Source organism: Macrosteles quadrilineatus, unplaced genomic scaffold (assembly GCF_028750875.1).
Source record: "Macrosteles quadrilineatus isolate MER2022 unplaced genomic scaffold, UCM_ALF_1.0 Scaffold_9__3_contigs__length_116548681, whole genome shotgun sequence".
NCBI classification, from domain to species: domain Eukaryota; kingdom Metazoa; phylum Arthropoda; class Insecta; order Hemiptera; family Cicadellidae; genus Macrosteles; species Macrosteles quadrilineatus.
The window spans coordinates 103,257,547-103,273,037 of NW_026542602.1; the positions used below are offsets into that span (position 1 = coordinate 103,257,547).

Here is a 15,491-nt window from a genome sequence, read left to right on the forward strand (position 1 = left end):
CCAATTTCTCTGTGATTCTTTTACCGATCAGTGGTGTTCCACCACCAAAATAACCAGGAGAGTTTCTATTTGGTACCTTATATATTATGTTTAAGTATAATATTTGTTTCGGTGAAAAATATTCAACATTTATTTTGTTTACATTTGTGCAGATTGTTTACATTTGTGCAGAGAAGGCAATAAATAATAATAACATTCCTACAGCTGTTAGTTGAAACCATTTAAATGAAGCTACAGACAATTCTTCATGAAACAGTTGCTTCATATTGATCAATAAACTATTTCTTGCCATGGAGCCTAAATGAATTACATTGAGAAAAATGCATTTTGTTTTGGTTACTATACAAAATGTATTTTAACGTTTGACCTGATTTGTGTATACAGTAATTCTGTTTTTAGTATTGAATATTCTGACTTACAAAAACATATATGTTTCAGTGAATAGCTGTATGATATTGACAAATAAAGGTGTATTGTGAAAACCAAAGCATTCGTAAAACAGGTCTAAATATAAATTAAATGCAATTATTCCTTACACGACCTAAGAAGTGTGACAGTGCATAATCGTCAATTGTCTTAAAAGTGTTAAATATTTTAATTACTAAACATGCATTTGCAGATGTGGAATGTTTATTGATATTCTCTACCCAGTTACAGTAGTCGCAGCTAGTCTGGGCGCGCGGCCGCGCTAGGGTGCGGGGTGTAGAGGGGAGTGTTTATTGCTCTTTTCCAAAAACATCTGGCCCACACGGCTCTCTGGGGTTGTTCAGTGCCTCACTGCTGTCTTCATGGCTTTGGCGTGGGGGACGGTTAGTACACAAGGGTCCGCGCACCCAGACTTGCTGCGACAACTGTACTATATCATATCAATACTATTATGCCTGCTTCGGAAAGTCCTAGAGGAAGATGATTTGCAATTTCGACTAGGCTATATCTTGAGAAAACAAACCCCCCTACATGGCTTACACCACTTTTAGCTGAACCAATCTTTCATACAATATTTTCCAAAGGTACTATACGTGTTAACGACCAATTTTCCACTTTTGAGAGATTTTTTAGTGCTGGTAGCTAAGGAATAACCTTCATATTGTTCCAAAAGGCTTGAGACGTTACTGTATTTCTTTTTATAATGTAGAAGTACACCGATTGCAGGAAATGATGATGTCTGACATTTCAATGTATCTAGAAAAGATAATTAGTTTTTCATTAGGCCTAATGTAATGGACAACTCTTTCTTTCTTAAGGATTATCTAAAAATGTTTATTTTTATACCCATTGATTATGTAACCTGAACAGGTGACTCAAGCAGTTTTAAAATAATTATTGTTCTGTGGAAACTTTGATTGTTTCAAACTGTTTTGCTTATCAAAAAACCTCAAGTAATTAATATAGACTTATTTCCGTGAGTTCCTAGGTGGAACATAGGGCCTCGACGAAATCTCGCCACCCGTCTCGATCCTCAGCAAGTGCCTTGGCCTGTCTCCACGTCAGCTGTCTTCTTGCTAGGTCTCTTTCTATGGTTCTCCTCCATGTTGTTTTTGGCCTGCCCCGCTTTCTGTTTCCCTGCGGATTCCAGTCTAGTGCCTGTCTTGCTATACAGCTCTGCGGCCTTCTCAACGTATGGCCAATCCATCTCCACCTTCTTCTGGTGATAATCTTTTTGATTGGTTCTTGCTTGGTTATCATCCAAAGATCTTCGTTTCTTATCACATTAGGCCACCAGATTTTCAAAATGTACCGCAGGCACCTATTGACATATGCTTGTAGGCTTTGCACTTCTGTGTTGTTAATCTTCCAGGTCTCACAGCCATATAGCAAGACAGACATGACATTGGAGTTGAACAGTCTTAATTTTGCCTTCCGCAGAATCTGCCTTGATGTCCACACAGGGCGTAGTTGGGCAAACGCTCCCTTGGCCTTCCTAATTCTGCTTTTGATATCTAGGTCTGTTCCTCCATCCAGTCCTACCATGCTACCAAGGTAACAAAACTCAGTTACGCTCTCAATGTCTTTGTTGTGTAGCTGCAAGACTTGATTGTTAAGTGCATTTATACGCATTTCCATGGTCTTCCTTCCATTTATTTTAAGCCCAACATCTGAAGCTTCTACACGGAGATCATTTAGTTTCATTTCAATGTCACGGAAGCTTTCTGCAAGGAGACATAAGTCATCTGCAAAATCCAGTTCTTCTAGGCGGCTATGCAACCCCCACCTTATGCCTCGGTTTCTATTTGTTGCCTTCCGAAGCATGCAATCAAGCGTCATTATAAACAATATTGGTGACAAGAGGCACCCCTGCTTTACTCCAGACTCCACTGTGATTGGTTCTGAGAGGCTCCCAGCGTGTTCCACCTGGCAAATGTATCCATCATACATCTTTTGTGTGAGCCTTATGATTTTGTGAGGAATTCCAAAAGCTTCCATTGCAGCCCACATCTTCCTCCTACTGACAGAATCGAAGGCCTTTTCAAAGTCCACGAAAACTATATATAATGAAGCTTGATACTCCACAAACTGTTCAATGATTATTCTCAAAGTGTTGATGTGGTCTGTTGTCGATCGAGATTCCCTGAATCCTGCTTGTTCTTCACGAAGGACATAATTAATATAGGCCTATAAAAAAATCATACAGTCACTTAAAATTATGAAATAATTTATTTTTGTAAAAAAATACAACCGACTTTAAACGCTCTAAAAAGAATGAAATAATTTCAATAAAGTAAACTTTTGTACTAGGCAAGCTCACGCATTTGAAGTCGGCGCGGCTCAAACTGAAAATAAGATTGAAATTAAATATTGTGTGTGTATTTTGAAAATCAATAAATTGTAGCTGGATAACATAAATATAATAAAAACATACTGAACTGTTTTGTTTATATATTAAAGGAAATATTTTCTTGTATTTTATGTTTAATTCAGAATAAATGCATTATGAAAATAACACACACAAATGTTCTATATGAATAGGAAAATAATTTAGTTTGATATTATGATAGGGAAAAGAAGCTAGTTTAGTATTAAAACGTTACTTTTCCAAGTTAGAAACATTTAAGTGCGTTATAATCTTTTTAAAGATACTCGTTAATACCACTATAATGCCGATCTCTGATTATGGTAATAAAATAACACTTAACGCATAACTATGAAAAATACATGCAGATTAACACCTTTAGTTATAGATAGTCACCTGCAATATGGACACCCTTTTTCAATTTTGTATCAAAAATCATCATAGAGCCGCGCCGACTTAAAATACGTGAGCTTGTCTAATACAAAAGTTTACTTTATTGAAATTATTTCATTCTTTTTAGAGCGTTTAAAGTCGGTTGTATTTTTTTACAAAAATAAATTATTGACCCTCAAAATACAAACTTTTCCAATTTATCTCTAGACCTTATTAAAAAGCTTAAAAAAAAACAAATAATTTAGTATATCAAAGTGTTTTTGTACAATTATTGGTAACGGAGAAAATTCCAAAAATATAGCTGATCTTAGTCAGTATCAATATTTTCATAGTTAATTCATATTTAAGTTCAAATACAACATAATAAAGGCCGTAACAACAAAATGGTAAAGGAACTAGGTTATAAACCAATTCCCTTGTACTGTATATGTAACATTAGTAGGTAATTTTCATAAGATTTCTTCAACACTTTGTCCTATATGAAATTGATGATTTACATTTAGTCAACAACAGCTAATCATTGTCCTCCAGCATTAAAGTTTATTTTTACAAACCATACTTGACACGTGCCAGGAAATTTGCTGTTGAAAAGAGCTACATCCGTATGGATCCTACAAATAATATGATTTGTTGCTAGTGTAAATGAAATCATTTACAATGTTTTTTCAGTCAGCGTCCGTGCCAAGTTCACAACTACACAACGTCGCACACCCTACCATAAAGAGATTCATATCGAAGCAACACCAAGCAACTCCGACTGGTGGTGAGGTGTCTGAAACGTCTCCATCACACTCTCCCTCTATCTCCCCCACTCCCACCTCGTCCAGTCAAACATCTACCCCTACTTCATCTATCCTGCCAGGGAAAAAGTAAGTTCACATCTTTTTTACTTGAATTTGTCGGCTTTCATTGACTTTTGACCAGTGCTGGGGGAGTTTTATTGTGAGGGAAGATGCTTCATTTTATCATATTTGGTATGGTTAGACCTATATTTGACAAATAGCTTGTAAAAGTCTCCGAAAATCATTAAGTTTGCTTATTATTTGAAGTCAGCAAATTTAGATGCTTGGATATCTGTTGGTAGGTTTGTAAAATACTGATTTAATTGTTGGGATTTGTAGTGAGCATATTCATATTCATATTCAAACATCTTTATTCGTCGTAAATCATGTACATTGGTGGTACAGTGAATAGCCTAGTGTCAGAATACTTAAAATAAAAATCCTATTTCTATTTATGGGAGGTGGAAAACTCATCAAAAGAACATAATGTTAGATTTATTATATGCTCTTTTAGAATTTTCTTGAATTTAGATACGTTTGTTTCTTTTTTTATGAATTCAGGAACAAATTTTAGAAAATTGTTACCAGCGTATGAAGGATTTTTCAAAAAATTTCAATTAGTGAGGTTGGACAAACTTGCACTGAATTTTTTACTTGCTCAGATTCATTTTTTTTTTAATTGCTGCATAAATATATTGCCCATAAACTGTAAAAATTTGTAATTTCTTAAAATGTTCTTTTGCCAAATCATCTGGAATGGGAAAGAGTCTAAACTGGCACGAGAAACACAAAATTGAACACTACTTAAGCAAAACAAGAATATTTCACTGTCACTGATAGAATTTTCAACTAAGGAATAGAGAGTTTACTGCTGGGCCCTGTTTCATAAAACTACTAGTCTAGTATTTACTAGTCCATGGACTAGTAATACTAGTGTATTTTACAAGTCTACGTTTCAAAAACCTACTAGTGTAAAATACTAGTTACTAGTGTAGGGACTAGTATTACTAGTGGTTTTTACTAGTGTAGACAGCAACGTGTTTCATAAAGTTTTACTCTTGTAAGTTACACTGGTAAATACTTGCCATTTCCTAACAACCTCTCTACACCCGTATTATTTGAAGTAGACTAGTATTTTTGGAAAGAGAGTTATTTCATTACTCACATCATAAAAGAAAATGAATTATTGAGTTCTTTTTGCAAGTGCAAATTGGCTCACGTTTGCAATTTAAGATAAAAATAGATCTGTGAGTGCTAAAATGATAATTATTTGATATAAATTACAATCAATAAATGTGGCGTAGTACAAAATGAGGGAAATAGAATTTTATAATGTATGTACAATCGCCCTATTAGAATTAATTATAATTAAGTAATCAATTTCTGTGAAATTTTAGTCTAATTTTACTTGAGTTAAATTTCATGGTTATATCAACTATTAGCTATCACAGAGAAAAGATTTTTAAGCTTTGAAAAACCAAATTAAAACTGCATCGCATACCGTATTGCATACAAAGATGTAACAAATGTATCCAACATTGCAACATTAATCAGATTATTTTACACCCAAGGCTCTCGGTTTTATTAAAAACATATTTTAATAGGAAATAATAGTAAGACAATTTTAAAGAGGAGTTGCATTGTATTTTTTGAGGTGCTGAAACCCTGTGATGCACTAACAATTTTGTAGGCATATATTTGATTTTTGGGCGTTGAACTGAACTGCTTATCATAAAAAACATTACTTTTAATCCATTTTGGTATTCTGAATTTGTTATTCAAAGTAATAAAATAATTAGATGTTGATTATGTTATTTTAATGTAAAAACATGTAAAAGTTCAATTAAAGGAATAAAAAATATAGTTAGTGGCATGGATTTGAACCAGGGACCCGCCACATGACTAGCGAGAACTCTACCTCCTCTGAGCTACGCCCTGCCGTAGCGACTAGGCCTATGCCATGTTTTACTATACTTGAAAACCTACTTCTCCATTGCTTGTAACGGCGTTGCAATTATTTGTTACATCAATAAACGTTTAGGCTTATTATTCATGGTTTGTAGACTCAAAATTAGAATATCACCAAATGGTTTTTAACCCAAATATCCTTATGTATTCGAATATTTGAAAACATAGGTAAGGGTACTTGTAACCGTTCCAATAAACAAAATGTCCTTAGACGATTTAATTACAGTACATTCGAAATTTGAGCCTTCTTTTCTTTACTCATAGCAAGCTTAATTTTATATGTCAGAATAAAACAAAAACTATACAAATCACAGCGAATGCGGCAGCAACAGATCAACTTCCACCCAACTGTTGAGCGCCGTAACTAGGCCTACAACCGGCTACTACAATCACCGTGTTGATTGCAGCGACGCGACGCCGCGCCGCGCCGGCGTGTCGGGGGCTCATTGATGAATATAAATAATAGCGTTTTGATAAATAATGTGTGATTGTTTTACCTATGTGTTTATATAGTTATTAATTAAAAGAAAACACTGCGTTTCTACAACTATTTCCTTTTTGTATCAAATGAAAACAAAATTAAAACCCTTTATAAAGGGTTTGAAAACCCGTGATTGAGGTTAGAAATTTGTTTTGAAAGTTTACCTTGTAAAGTTGGTCACGTGACTAGTAGTTTTGGTCACGTGACTAGTAAAATACACTAGTATTTACTAGCGGTATGAAAACGTTTATGAAACACAAATTAGTAGGACAGGTAAATACGGGACTAGTATTTACTAGACTAGTAATTACTAGACTAGTATTTTTATGAAACAGGGCCCAGGTCTCCAAACCAAAATCAAATCAAAATCTGTTTTTTTTTTTTTCAAAAATTCTACAATCTATATCCATATTAGACATACGAAAAAATAGTCCCGCATAGTCCGTGCAAGACCTGTGCAATGGGACGAGTTCCATTACAAAAGTTGAAATTAGTATAAAAATAAATCAAAATTAATCAATATATTTAAAACTAAGCTATGAGACAGCTACAGGACCAGTTAATACTAAGCAACAAGTGGTCGAGTTAATGTGCATTAAATATGGTTTGGCGTATTTGTGAAGTGTTAATCTCCTTAGGTATTGTATACTGAACCGTAAGTGTCTCAGACTGATCGAGCCCAATCTCCGACTGCCAACTGCTTACAGCTTGTTTGTAAACCGGAAGAGATACCTGTAGGTCTCTAATCTCTGATGATATATTTCTATACAGAAAATTTGCAATATAAAAAGCATTTGTAAGATTTGCAGACATGAAAACTCTGCTTACCTGCATAGTGCATACCTACATTTTCAGCTCCTATGGTGGGATAGTTATGCGTGATTGGCTTCGGATCTTGATTAGAGTAGGTGTATGCAAGTAAAGTTTTTATAGAGCATTGACACACCGAAAGTAAAGACGATAGTTTACTTTGTCTATTGTTTACATTGACAAGGGCAAGGGAGTTTTCACATTTGAGCATTTTCAAGAAATGCATAATAGTAATTTGTATGAAATTTTATTATCTTTCAGAATACAGTATTACCTTCCACTTTGGTCGATTTCTCACCATTTACAAGTTATTTGCTAAAAAGATAAGAATCCTCCGAATTTATAGTGGTGAAAAAATACAGAGTTAGAGATTAATTTTAAACTTTGTACAACCAAAGCTTCTAACACACTTCTACAGTTTCTACATTTCTACTGGATCAACTTTGTTAAATTTGAAAGCTTATACTCTTTGAGTTGCTTTTAGCGAATTTCCCCTTTTTTTTCGATGTGTCATTTATAGCGAGGAAATAAATGACAATTTGTTTAATGCACAATTTATTTAATGCTTTTATTTATTGTAATAAAAGTTTTAAAGCGTTAAAACCCCGATATTCATTTTGAAACACTCCTTTGTATTTAGATAGCGTTTTTGGCCTCTGGGGACCTCAAAACACAGAAGTAAATCGGTCCCGGGCCCAGGTCTTACCACGAGCCCTACAGTTAGGCCTATTAGCTTATTTTTAGTACCTAGCTAAGAACAAGAACACAACACTTACGAAGTATATTTTTTACAAAACAGGTCAACCCACAATATTTAAATCTTAATAAAAACAAACAAGACAAACATTTTGTAACAGATGTTACAAAAAATTTTTCCAACATATGGTACAGTCTATACACTATACAGGTTTGATTCAAATGAATGGCAAAGATTGAATTTCCATAAGATAACATTGGGCCTTTAAGGGCCCAACCCTTTGGCAAAATCATTATGAAAACGGTTTATCTTTCCCATTTGTAGCCTGAATAATGAGTACCGGTACCTATACTAAATGTCAGCCTTCTAGTTAGTCAGGAAGGTAGAGAATTAGTGATGAATGAGTCAGTGAGTGAGGGCTTTTACTTACATAGGTTTCGAAGATAATCAGTTACGGTACTACAAATTGTTGGTTTTTTAAAATAATTTTATAATTTTATTTTCTTATTGTTCATGTAATTGTATGTAAAGTGTAAAAGCACCGTTAGTTTGGATGAGAACTAAACTTGAAGAAATTAACCAATTTCCCTAATGTAAAAAGTACACATACTAAAGAATTATACCTACGGTATTTCAAAGTGCTGTCTATTCATTCATCGCCTTTACATGCTTTTAGATTGCCGATATGGAAACAGAGGACAACTATTAACATACCAGAGGAATTTTGCCGATCTGTAACTAGGTAAGTAACTATTTTTTCATCCAAATAAAACATTCTATTTAGTAGTTACATAAATCTAATTAGTTTAATTTGCAAGCTGGATAGTTAGACAATACTTTGTTTCCGTGTACTGGTGAATTTACCTGCTGTCAAGTGATCCTTGTGACCTTGAAAGGCGTCACAAGGATATACGTTGTTAAGTCAATTTTTCAATCATTAACCCTACTTGTTGAGTAGTTACAAAGGTAGGCTACATTATGTTATATTTAAATTAATTTTGCTTAACATTTTGCTTATAATACCATTGAATATACACGGACTAATTGTGTAGTATCAATGATAATACACAGTTAAAGGAACTATTGATTGGTTAAGTTAAGCTGAAATAAACAAAACAGAATACAGTAATACAAACAAATAATCACACATGATTTTAACAAGGTAATAAATTGAAAGAACAACATATAAATAAGAACAGCTGATGTAGGCCTATTTTTAACATTAGGCATATGAAAAGTTATTTTTCGAAAAGAATTACGACCTAAAAGGGCAATTGGCAATTTATGAAATAATTGTTAGTTTTGTGCAAGGTTTCTTGCCATGACGAACATTTTAAATATATGGTTTATGGGGGTGTAACTTGTAGTTTTCTCAAAAGTTCATGGGTACTTTGGGATTTATATTATGGATGTCTAAAAATTTCAGTTATCCAATTGCCAACAATTTCCCCCTATAAAAGTAAGACATTTTAGAATTCGTCGTCCTACTTCTGGATATTGTTTTATATTAATAAAACTAATTTGTTACCTTACAGTATCCTTGTTCGATGTTGGTAGATAATCTACATGTTTCGTGGTGACTGCCACATCCTCAGGTTTATCCTCTTCTCAGATTCGTCATAAACTTAAAATAAAAAACATAGAACACACGTAAAAGACATCACATTTGGAATCTGAGAAGAGGATAAACCTGAGGATGTGGCAGTCGCCACGAAACATGTAGTTTATCTACCAACATCGAACAAGGATATTGTAAGGTAACAAAATAATTTTATTAAGACATTTTAAACTAGAAATAACCTAAATTTTGTCCTGTATTTTTAAGTATCTATTAACTAAAAAAAAACTATTTAATGTCAAACGTAACATATTATGAATGCAATCAAGTTCTCAAATTTTTGTCGGTTGTCTCCCTTACCAAGTAGGCCTAGTCATCTGTAAGTTTATTATTAAGTTGATGTATGTTGTAGGAAGCCGCTGCCGCCACCCCCTGTACCTGTGGAACCGAAGCCATCAAGGTTCGAGTTGTGCGATGAGGAGGGAATTCCTGATTTTACCGAAACTTTTGAGAACCTCTCGTATGAATCTCAGGTCATCATAACTCCTTGTGAAGAACCCAAGCCTGTAGTCTCAGTAGACTCAGTTGAAAGAATGCCCACAATGTCTACGGTAAAATTATTTACCTCTTGTTCCTAGGTATTGTTCATGAAATCGATTGGTACTCCAGAATCCAACCATTTCTAACCCCTGTAATCCTAACACCCACCTATTTCAAACCTCCTGTTGGAGGAAAAAGGTTATTCAAATTAAAAAAATAAACCTATCAGTGTTCTGAAATGCTTGCCAGGGCTTTTAGCCAAGCGGAAAATAGGGGTTTGTACGTAATTTGCATTAAGTTTGAGTGTAGACATGTGCGAGCTGGTTTTTCTCATACAAAACTAGGTTTTTTTCTTCATACGAAAACAATTTAATCGTTTTTTGATCAGTAATACACAACCTCAATAACTCAAAGTCTATACCTTTATAAGTCAAAGTTCGCACCATGGGCCTCAATAACAGAAAATTTTGCCGTACAGTGCAATTAGGCAGCAGTGTTTTGATTCTTGTCAAGACATGAAAAATCCAACTTTCTTTGTTTGTTAGGCAATGGCTAGTAAGTCTGCCAGTTATTGAGATAATTTTGTGTGCGTTGAGCTTCATGTCTCCAGTTAAGCGTAAGTGTAAAACTTAGACAAAAAAGAGTGATTAAGGCAGTTGATGATGGGTTAAAGAAAAAAGGTGAAATCGGCAGGGAATTTGGTACTCCGCCTAAAACTTTATCGGAGATTTTGAAAAACCGGGGAAAGTATGGTGCTGAAGATGGAATAATCAATAAGAAAATATGTAAAAACAATGAGTTTAAAGATGTGGACAAATGTGTTTTAACGTGTTTAAAACAGTGTGGAGATAAAACATTCCTATATCAGGACCGATTTTGCAAGGGAAGACCATTCAGTATACCATTTGTATGCAAGATATATTGTTTTATTTTAATTCCACAGTTCCTAAGAATGTACAAATAGCTTGAGTTCGATTTATAAAGGTTTTGTACATAAAAGTCGAGTTGTGAAGGTTGTGATGTAACTTCATTGTCAGAATCCAACGTCTTGGTATCTCAAATTGTTGGTATAGCACCTTCATAACTCAAACCTCGCTTACTCAAAAAAACTAATTCGAATTTTGATCATACTCCATTCAGATTTCAGTTAAGGCATTGACTATTGGATACAGTTGTATTAATAGTCAAAGGTTAAGGTCTGACTAACATGATTGTCATTTTATGTCATCTACATATCTGTGCCAAAATAATAATATTTGTTCTCTATAAACCTTCTTTATAAGAGTTATCTTTTTCATTATCTTGAAATAAGGTTGATTTTGTTTCAGCTTGGCAAGCGAGCTCGAGCGTCAGAAGTAATTCGAGGATCAACAGAAGAAGAAGATGACTACGACGATGGCCACTTTGAGTCTATTCATGAAATTGATGATGATGGTGATGAAGAGGATTCGATCGCTGCTGGCAGCTTGAAACCTACAACCCCACCGCCGAAGCCCATCTTAAAAACCTTTTCTTCTCCCTCCCCAAGCAAGAAAGTCAGATTTGCAGTATCTTCTGAAACAAAGACTGTTGCAACACCATCCAATCCTCAACCTGTAAATCATTCTCACTCTGCCTCTATTTCTATACCTGTCACTACTCCCACCTCTCTCCCCATTTCCTCTTCTCAAACCACAACCACCTCTCTTACAACCAACACCTCCCCCACTACTTCCACCACTCCCGCCTCTCCTCCCACTTCCACTCCTTCCGTCATACAAAAGATTTCATCGCCAGCCTCCGCCTCCACAGCAGCAGCTGTCTCTACACCGGCAACCCCTCAAAGCTTGGGCGGTGCCTACAATCATGCCAATATCATCAATACAGTATTGAAGAAATTTCCTGACTTGATGAAAAATAAGAATATCAAGTTGAAAATTCAAGGGAGTAGTCCTGTTGGTTTCTCCTCTTCCACCAACTCTTTAGATAAAGATGGAAAAAGTAAGAAGAAAGTTCAGTACTTAGTCTTGAAATCAGACTTGAACAATCTAAAAAAAGAAGTAAAAGAGGCCTCGAACGGAGCGGAAAATACTACTGGTCCTTGGTCATGTATAACTTGTGCGACTGAAGATGGACCTTTAAAATTTGAAACGTACTACAACTACAGGAGACATCTGCAAGAGATACACAACGAGCGAATAGATGCGAGGATTTGTGAATATTGTGGGCACAAAGCGAGCAAACGAAATCTTCACCTTTATCATCTCTACACCAAGCATAACATTGCTCCTCCAAGAAATATTCATTTTCCCAAGTGTGACCAATGTAATTACATCGCTCTCAGTGAAAGTTTGCTTATTAAACATCGAAGCAACCATACTGGAATGATCACTAAGGAATTCATTTGTCGACTTTGCAACGCTGCATTCAAAAGTCATGGAGCTTTAATGGGACACATGCAGACCAATCTCCACCAAACTGATCAAGCGGCTAAAAAAGACTATGAATGCGAGTACTGTGGTAAAATATTTAACAGGAACATCAACTTAAAAGCTCACATTCGATCCTCCCATCAAGAAGAAAGTATTAGAAAAATGTATGACGATGAAGACAAAGCGGAAGACTCACCAGAAGTTGAAAACCCTTCCCAAGAAAAAAAGGGAGATCAAACTATGGACGTTATAGAAGTGCCAGTGTTTGATTCAGTCTCAGGCCAAAATCAGACAATCTACCTTCCTCAAGGAATGACTATCCTGACGGAAAATCCCTCTGTGCCATTGATGCCATCATCTGAATCAGAAGCTATGAACAATGTGGCTACAGGAATAGCAACATCCATTAACATTACAGACAGAAACATGCCCAATGATGTTCTCGTAATCGATGGAGGTTCAACCGAATTAATCCTAAGAGGCGCTCCTACAGCTTATGTAATGAACCCTGATGGCACCTATTCTCTCCAAGAATATATTGTTCCAGAAATAATGGCAGATTCAGGTCAAGTTTACACCACGGCTCTTGTCAGTTCTGCGCCATCAACAGGAATAACTTATGTTAACAGTGACAACATTTCTATAATATCCCCCTCAGACCACACTTACGCGGATGGGATGAAAGTGAATGGGCACGTTGCCACTGGAACACCAGTGACAATAGTCTCTTCAGTCGACGCCACATCCAATGTACAAACAGTTACTCAAGCAAACCAATCGATCATCGTGCAAGAACCAATTCTTGTAAATGCGGATTGGATGCAGAAAATTAGCTCTCAAAACGAGACCATTCAGCTAAGTCAAACCCAGACTCAGAATATGATTTCTCAACCAATGCTCCAGAAGGTAGAAATTATTTCTTCTCAGCCGATAAGTCAGAGCCAGAAGATAGAGATTATTTCTCAGTCGGTTAGCCAGAAAGATTCTCTAAGTCAGATCTCCCAGCCTCTTCTACAAATCAGTAGCGACCATCAGACTGAAAGTGAAAGTTCGACCAAAACAGCACAGACCCTTGTGAGTGATTGGGCAGATTTGGACGAGGATCATAATGAAGAGAGTGAAGATATTGAGGATGAATCAGAAAAGAAACCAAGTAGACCGACTATAGAACTGGAACCAAACAATGATGAAATAGGTATGTGATATAGGTGGTAAACTTTTGTGTTTACTTTAGACTGACTTTTATGTTGAAGCTTTATTTTTCTGCGTCAAAGTAATTTTTTACATACATTCCCTCATAGATTATATTTCATATATTATCATATTTCCAATTTCAATATATACCTTCATTTTCATATTTTTTTCAATTTTTAGGCCCATGGATAAATTCATCCAATGGTATTGGCACCAAATAATATACACATTTAATCAGTAACATCATTTAAATCATTAATCATATTTTAATCATTTAAACATTTAATCAGCAAGTGATATGACAGTTAGATTCAAAACATAATTTGGTTTTCAGTTATGCATATTGTTTTCACTGTGTTAACTTTGGGATATAATTTAAGCAGTAATGAATAATTAGATCTCATTTATACAGTAAAAATAAAAACTAATTATTACTATGTTTAATTTTCTTTAGATTGGTATAGTATGGTACGGTATGTGTTTTTCCAAAACAAACTTAACCTGTTGAATTTCATATATTAATAGTTTAAAATGTTGCATGTTTCAATATTCAATGTTGGTAAAATGAATTATCAAATGTTTCTGTACTACTTCGCTGATGCTTCCCACTTGTCTGGGTACATTTTATTTTTACTAAAGAATTATTTCACTTTAGAAAGAAAAAAGAGAACAAAACTAATTCGCCAAATTTCAGTCCAATAAGTTGATAACACAAAAAATGATTCAAACTAAGATAAAACATTACACCTCTTTTGAGGCTCTTTCAGCTGAAATTGTCATCTCATACTGCTTGAAACCAATAGGGGGAATTAGTTTTGATCTCTTTCCTTCTTGAATTATATTTTAAAAACTTGTTATAGCATAACCATTTTTTCTTAAAAATAACGTGGGTTTTAAAATTGCATTTATATTGTTGATATGACAAAGTTTATTAATATATTCTTTATTGCAAATCTCTTATTGATTGTTGCAATCTTATTAAGATTGAAATTGAAAGGTTGCTGATTTCATCCCAGCATGAAATAAAATGTGGAGTTCTAATAGAGTCTTACTTGTGTTAAAGGTGTAGTCTAGTTCTCATCTAAAACAATAATAGCATCAGCATATCTTAATATTCCGAGAAAAGTATTGTTTTACCAGTAAGTTTTTATGGCTTTTTTACAGAGTTTTATATTTTTTATGACTGTTACAGTTTTCATCGTTGTATATTTATTTTGCATCATTTAAATACCACATGTAAATATTGTAAATATACAAATGTTTGTAATAAAAACCCTTTTTGCACTAGGCATGTTGCCACATCCGCTTGCGGTTCCAACCTAAAATGTTGTACATAACTACATGTATCAAAATAAAGGTAGTTGACTCAAGATCAGCAAACAATTTAAGAAATGGAAACAACAACGTTTCTTAAATTGACTGTTGGTCTTGTAACACAGTATCAAAAGAATTTGTTTAATTTTCCTGACCATTCATTAGTTTATTTATTTTGAAACATCATACTGTTCTAAGAATTGAAAAGATTCACTTAACTTAACAAAACGGTAACGGACCAATGAGGTTCAAGGATTGAGAGAAAAGAAGTAATACGCAATTGTAATGCTTCAACTAATCTACTGTTCAGGCCAATTTAATTGTTGAGTGGTGCAATTAGTGTTTGATGTGCATCATTGTCAGTGGTAATGAGAGGTTATTAATGAAAACTATCTTTGATGAGTAGTAATTGTTAGTAATTAAAAATTTAGTGAAGAGAACTCACGTAAATAATCTTAACAACACTATCTTAACATGGTCGTTGCGTAAACTACTATAACCTAGTTAAGTTTCAACATTCTGCATTGAGATTTTAACATAGCTGGTTGCTTG

General features: G+C 34.6%; 1 protein-coding gene across 1 annotated transcript in view; it reads left to right on the forward strand.

The window, feature by feature from the left end:
• LOC129003154 (centrosome-associated zinc finger protein CP190-like) overlaps positions 1–15,058 on the forward strand; it is a 28,237-nt gene extending 13,179 nt beyond the window's left edge. The window contains exons 5-8 of the mRNA XM_054431410.1: positions 3,854–4,053; positions 8,599–8,664; positions 9,893–10,091; positions 11,349–15,058. Coding sequence (XP_054287385.1) covers positions 3,854–4,053; positions 8,599–8,664; positions 9,893–10,091; positions 11,349–13,634 — 2,751 coding nt within the window. The 3' untranslated portion in view covers positions 13,635–15,058. The remainder of the gene's footprint in view (positions 1–3,853; positions 4,054–8,598; positions 8,665–9,892; positions 10,092–11,348) is intronic.
• The last annotated feature ends 433 nt before the right edge of the window (positions 15,059–15,491 follow it).